The 6,419-nt window shown below is 44.9% G+C and overlaps 1 protein-coding gene across 2 annotated transcripts in view; it reads left to right on the top strand.

Annotated features, from left to right (window-relative positions):
- The first annotated feature begins 2,682 nt into the window (after positions 1-2,682).
- The window catches only part of Cwh43 (cell wall biogenesis 43 C-terminal homolog), a 40,161-nt gene continuing 36,424 nt past the window's right edge, over positions 2,683-6,419 (top strand). For both annotated transcript variants that reach the window (XM_090344070.1, XM_090344069.1), the window contains exons 1-2: positions 2,683-2,725; positions 4,414-4,605. In XM_090344070.1, the coding sequence (XP_090200196.1) occupies positions 2,683-2,725; positions 4,414-4,605 (235 nt within the window). The remainder of the gene's footprint in view (positions 2,726-4,413; positions 4,606-6,419) is intronic.

Raw genomic sequence — 6,419 nt, 5'->3', positions numbered from 1 at the left:
GATAGCTTTGAACCACTGTGCTCCTCATGTGCACAGGGCAGGGAGAGACACCTACACGTTAATGAAAGCTACCCGAGGAAAAGTAAAGCCTGATAGTTAGAATGTTTTTTGTTTGTTTTATTGTTGTTTGGGGTTTTTTTTGTTTGTTTGTTTGTTTTTTTTGGTTGGCCATGGGGCTTGAACTCAGGGCCTGGATATGGTTCCTGAACTCTTTTACTCAAGGCTTTGCACTCTACCACTTTGAGTCACAGCTCCATTTCCAGTTTTCTGGTGGCTAAGTTGAGATAAGAGTCTCAGGGACTTTTGGGCCCAGGCTGGCTTTGAGCTAGGGTCCTTAGAGCTCAGCCTCTGTAATCCTTTAGGATTACAGACATGTCACCAGCACCTAGCCCTGTTAGAATGTTCTCTAAGAGACCTCTTGATACATGCAGGATCCTACAATGGCAAAATTGCATAATTGCAATTGCAATTATGCAATTGTATAATTAGTGTACCCAGTATATCTCAGGGATTTCTGAATACTGGGAGACATTTATCAGTAAATCTGAGTGAGAATGAGGAGAAAACCCCACTGTAGTAAAGGTGGAAATAGATGTGCTGAGGTAGATGTGTAAAAATGTTCTCAAAATGTTCTCTCCTGCTCTGTGCATTATCTTTTTAGGTTTCTCTGTGTATGCTGGAGATTGAACTCACAGGCTCAGGTATGCTAAGCACATGCTTGACATCTGAGTTACATTTGACTTTCTTTTAACTTTCTTCATGGGGTCCTTTGAAGCAAAAAAAAAATCTATTTATTATTTATTTGAGGTAAGGCTATGTTACTAAGGCTGGTCTCACACTCCTAGATAAATGATTCTGCCCCAGATTCCTGAGTAGCCAGTACTACAGGCATTCACTGATGTACCTGGATAAAATTTTAGTTTGTGATAAAGTCCAATATATCTAATATTTCTTTTTGTCATTTGTGCTTTCGATGTTGCCTGAGAAAACCTATCATCTAATCCAAAATCATGAAGCTCTGTTTTCTTCTAAAAGTTTCATATTTTGATCTTTGGTAGTTTGAGTTGTATATAAGACTATATAGGCCGGGAGTTTGGCCTAGTGGTTAAAGTGCTTGCCTAGCATGCATGAAGACCTGGGTTCGATTCCTTGGTACCACATATATAGAAAAGCCGGAAGTGGTGCTGAGGCTCAAGTGGTAGAGCTCTAGCCTTGAGAAAGTCCAAGGACAGTGCTCAGGCCCTGAGCTCAAGCCCAGGACTGGCAAAAAAAAAAAAAGACTATATATAAAAATTCTGTATTCTTTTACATATGGACTGTTGACCCAGAGCAGTTTGCTAAAAAAAACTATTCTTTTGGGGCAGGAGCATAGCCTAGCGGTAGAGTACTCGCCTAGCATGCACGAAGCCCTGGGTTCGATTCCTCAGCACTCAGAAAAAGTCAGAAGTAGTGCTGTGGCTCAAGTAGCAGAACACTAGCCTTGAGCAAGAACAGTGTCCAGGCCTTGAGTTCAAGCCCCAGGACTGGCAAAAACAAATCAGACAAAACCCAAAAAACTATTCTGTCTTGGCAAGTATGTGAATATCATTTGATCCTAGATGAGAAAGTGGATTTCTGGACTATTCAATTCTTGTTCACTCATTTACACAACTCTATGAGTCAGAGTATTAGGAAATGATTGAGCTCTTTATTCAAAATGGCTAGAGACTTGTAATAATTTTATCTTTTTTTTTAGGCACTCCATCACTGTTTTCTAGAAGTGAGCTCTGTAGAGTGATTAAAGTGAACGAGAACAAATTGCTTTGAGCAGGTTCTAAAACAAAATAACAACCAAAACAAACAAACAAAACAAACCCTAACCTTCAAGCCATCCAGAATATGATAATATTTGAGAGAGAAACAACAGGTCTAGTTCATTTGTCCAACTAGGTAGAACATCTCCCACGTTTATAGAAATGCACACTCAAATATTGTTTAATTGGGGGAGCCGAGGCCCTTTTCCAAAGCAACCAGTTTGCTGTCTCTTGAGCAGATGTTGCAACATCTTTAAAAACCACACAAAATCCTGCCGCCTCTAGAATGTCTGGCTCCTCTTATAGAATGCAACGGATATATTTATGTTAATTTCCAAAGCTGGGGTAAAGAAACCCAGAGTACAGTGGGGTGATCCTTCACTGAGCCCGCGTGCCCTGGGGAGGGACCTGAAGAATGTCAAGGTCAGGGATACTAAGCAGGGCGACGGAGAGGCTCTCCAGCCTCCCCCTGCAGCCTCCCCCTGCAGCCTCCCTCCTCTGGGGCCCTGGTTTAAAGCAGGCCTCACTGATTTGGAGTTGCTTTCTCCCTGGCTGGGGGACTGCCAACGCGTCGACCTCCAGGATGCTCTTAAAGCAGTGGGCCAAGCAACCTGGTTTGGGTTGGAGCCCGCAGATCTCCAGGCGGGAATCCTGACCCTGCAGTCCGGGCAGCAGAGCTGCGGGAGCTGCGGGAGGAGCGGAGCGGGGTCGCGGTGCGGTGCGGTGCGCGCAGGTTGCTGCAGGCCGGGCCGCGGCGGGCTGGGCTGGGTTGGGTGTGGCGCGGGACAGGACGGCAGGCCGGGCCCCACCCTGTCTCAGATCTGTCCCTCAGCCGACAGATGGGCAGATCTGCGGGCTGGCAGGACCTGACGCGGTTCCCGGGGGCACCATGCCCTCCCTGTGGCGGGAAATCCTCCTGGAGACGTTCCTGGGTAAGCCCGGGTGGCTTGGTGGCGGGTGCCAGCTCCCCACGACCCGCGGTGGCGCCCGGCGTCCTGCCAGCTGCGCGGAACGGGGAAAGGTGTGCAGAGCCCAGAGGCTGCTCGTCCCGGGGAGCCGGTGCTGCGGAAGGACGGAAGGGAAGGAAACTGGAGACGGGACCTGGGTGGGGGGCTCCGGGGTCCGCAGGCTGGGAGCCCCCGCCCCGCCCTGGGATAGCACCCAAGGAGTGGGGGGCACTCAGAGGCTGGCCTTGAACTCGCACAGCAGGTGCAGGGCCCCGCCGCCCCCCAGCAGCTGACTCTAATCTCAAGTGCTCACTTTTGCAGCTTGGGGGGGAAGCATGTAATGGTAATTCTGGAGGAGCTGTAGGATTAAAATCGGCCTCTAGATCAACACTGGGGGCGTTTCCGGAGGGGACACTTTTTCCAACTTGATTCCAACTTGATTTCTCCGACGTGCCGCCTTTCAGGAGAACTCCCGATTCCATTTTCCTGGCTCGCCTTGTGTGCTCTCAGCTGAGAGGCAGGAGTAGCGCTAAGTTTCTCCACTGTGAGGTACTTGGTGCCCTTGCTCAGTGCTCCCGGTGACTCTGGGAGACGGGGCTTAGAAGTTCTCTTTTGCTGACTAACGAAAGGAGAATGGTCAGTAGCTTGCTAGACAATTGCTGCACAGGGCGGCAGACAGCTGCTTGGTAGGCAGACAGTGGAAATTGCTGCGCTGTTTGCCACTGTGCACCGCAGGGGATGACTGAACTTCTGAAGTGTCAGGATTCTCCAGCTGTTTTGGGGGTGTCCTTGTGTACTTAGCGTGTTTAGGCATTTGTTCTGAGAGAGTTGAGTGGAATAGCCCAGCCACTTTGGGGGGGCCTGGAACCCCCTCCAGCAGTAGAGCCACAGGCATTCAGTGAATAGAGCTAGGAGTCAGTTTAATAGCAGCACAGCGGCTACTCTCCACCATAGAGAGCAGCCCCCAGCCTTCAGTGGGGCTGAAGGCAAACACCACACGCAGGTGGTCGTAACCTTATGATGCCTACAGTCAATAACCACAAAGATGAGACCACACGCAGGTGGTCGTAACCACTCCCAGGTGGTCCAGCAGGTTAAGCATTTTTACAAAAAAACAGAAACAATTTGGCAGCTAAGCCTGCCAGATTTTACACGAAGAGCACCCAGCTCCTAGACCAAGCTGTCTTAACACTCAACAGAACCTAACACAGGGCTAAGTACCCATTGGTGTTAATCATCAGTATTATTTGAGATTACAGTTGGTTATTGGCAGAGATGCTGCTGACTTCAGGTCTGGGCGTTCCACTTCTCTCTGTCTCTCTAGGGCTAGGTTTAACAGCAAAATGTTGCCCAATTGAAGAGCTACTGGGTGTGTTTGAGATGCGCTGGGGGAACACCCATTCTTTCTGTTCATTTTTGGTATTCATGATACTTATGGATCAAGTTAGATAAGGGAGTTATCAATCAAGGTCCTGGCAAGAAGCCAGATTCAACTCACAGGGTCCGGATGAAGAAAATATACTAAGGGACCTAGCACAATTTAGGGAACAAACAAAGGGTACTGGCACCCAGTGATGGTGAGAGAAGGGAAGTGGAGGTGGGAGCAGAGTGTCAGGGCTGCTGTCTGTCAAATGATGCCAAGAGGCACACTTTCCTCTAAATGTTTCTTACAGGATATATTTCCTGGTCTCTCTACCATGGTCTGCCACCAATGATCTATTACTTCCCTCTGCAAACACTGGCGCTCACTGGATTGGAAGCTTTTAGCATAGCCTGCCTTTCTCCCGCACTTCTCACAATATCTCCTTTCTGGAAATTGGTTAACAAGAAGTGGATATTGGCTCTGCTTCGGATCATCACTGCTGGTAAGGTTTCAAGGTGTTTCTCTAAGATTTTTTAAATTTTTTGTTTGTTGTTTGTGGGACTTAGAGCTCAGGACCTGGGCTTGGTCCCTGGGCTTCTTTGTGCTCAAGGCTAGTGCTTTATTACTTGAGCCACTTCTGGTGTTTGAGTGATTAATATGAGAGAAGAATCTCACAGGCTGGGCTGGCTTCCAACCTTGATTCTCAGATCTCAGCCTCTTGAGTAGCTAGGATTACAGATCTGAGCTACCAGAGCCTGGCTCACTAAGTTTTTTTAAATCAAAAACTAAAAAGTGAAATGAACTGTTCTCAACAGGCTAGATTATTGATTCAAAACTCTAAGATTTTTTTCCAACTACTATTTTAGAAAAATTGATCTTCAGTAAAATTAGAAGACTAGACTGAGAATCAATTTGATTGACTGGAAAGGCCTAAAAATTCCTATGATAAGGAGAGAAAAGGTTGAAGAACAACTCAACTCCTGATTATGAATCAAACAAAAAGAGATCATTTAAATAATATTTCATGACAGTTATGAAACTCTACCCAACAATTACTGCACAAGCAAATAGTACACTAGGAAAATTACTTGCAACACTTTGCCTCACAGGGATTATTTCCACATTGGTTCCTACAAATAATGACCAACAACTTGCTAGACAAAGTGTGAAGAAGAAATGATCAATTGCTGGAAAGTAGGAAATATGGTTCTTAAAAACAGAATAAAATATGCAGTCTGTAATTTATGCATATATGTATAGTGTCACAAACCAATTGGCAGGAAAAAAAGCATGAGTGTACTCTGTGATAAGTGTGGGAAAATGGGCACAAATGTAATGTTGGGGGGCATGTTTATTAGAATAACTTCCATGGAGGGTAGTTTTGCAGTATTTGTAAAATCGGTACATAGCTTCTAATCAGTAATCTTACTTCCATGACTATATCCTACAGATATAGGTAAATGATAAATGTGCAAGATGATCCAGCCATTGTGGGAGTATCTGTCATAGGAAGACTTTAAAATTATTTCTAAGGGACAGGCTAAATAACCAAAGGTTATGGAACTTGAAATACCAAAACAGAATGCTATGTAACTACCAAAAAAGATATTATTAGCAATGAAACATCAAATGCTTTTAAAATCTAATTTATGAAATGAGTTGTATTAAATAGAACATGTAGAATGTTTATCTATTTAGTTTATTTGAAGATAAATTTAGCATTTGGCTGGATACAATTAAATATTTATAAAGGATTTTAAAAAAATGGTAGCACTGCTAGTGGGAAAATTGGCATATTATTATTATTATTATTATTATTAGCCAGTCCTGGGGCTTGAACTCAGGGCCTGAGCACAGTCCTTGTGCTTTCCCCAAGGCTAAGGCTCTAACACTTGAGCCACAGCACCATTTCTGGCTTTTTCTATGTATGTGGTACTGAGGAATCGAGCCTGGGTAATCATGCATGCTAGGCAAGCACTCTACCACTAGGCCAAACTCCCAGCCAAGCACTATATTATTTTTGTTCCTTTGAATTCTGAATTTGAATGGATTACACTGCCAAAGATAATAAAATTGAGATGTATACTTCCTGTTGTGAATTGAGGCTGTAGAAATGAATAAATATTGAGTACTTCTGGAGATGAACCAATAGTAAAAAAGTAAGAAGAGATTATGGAGAGTAGATTCCAAATGAAGAATGATACACGGTTATACGGGTTGTCGCTCTGGCTGAAAATGAACCATCTTGTCCTTTGGTTGTAACTCAGTTTCTCTGAGATTCCTTTGTGGCATTTGTTCATGAGTCACTGCATAGAT

The sequence above is a fragment of the Megascapheus bottae genome, chromosome 13 (genome assembly GCF_031878675.1).
Source record: "Megascapheus bottae isolate mThoBot1 chromosome 13, mThoBot2.hap1, whole genome shotgun sequence".
NCBI classification, from domain to species: domain Eukaryota; kingdom Metazoa; phylum Chordata; class Mammalia; order Rodentia; family Geomyidae; genus Megascapheus; species Megascapheus bottae.
The sequence above is the reverse complement of the archived record's forward strand: the minus strand, read 5'-3'. Positions and strand labels throughout refer to the sequence as shown.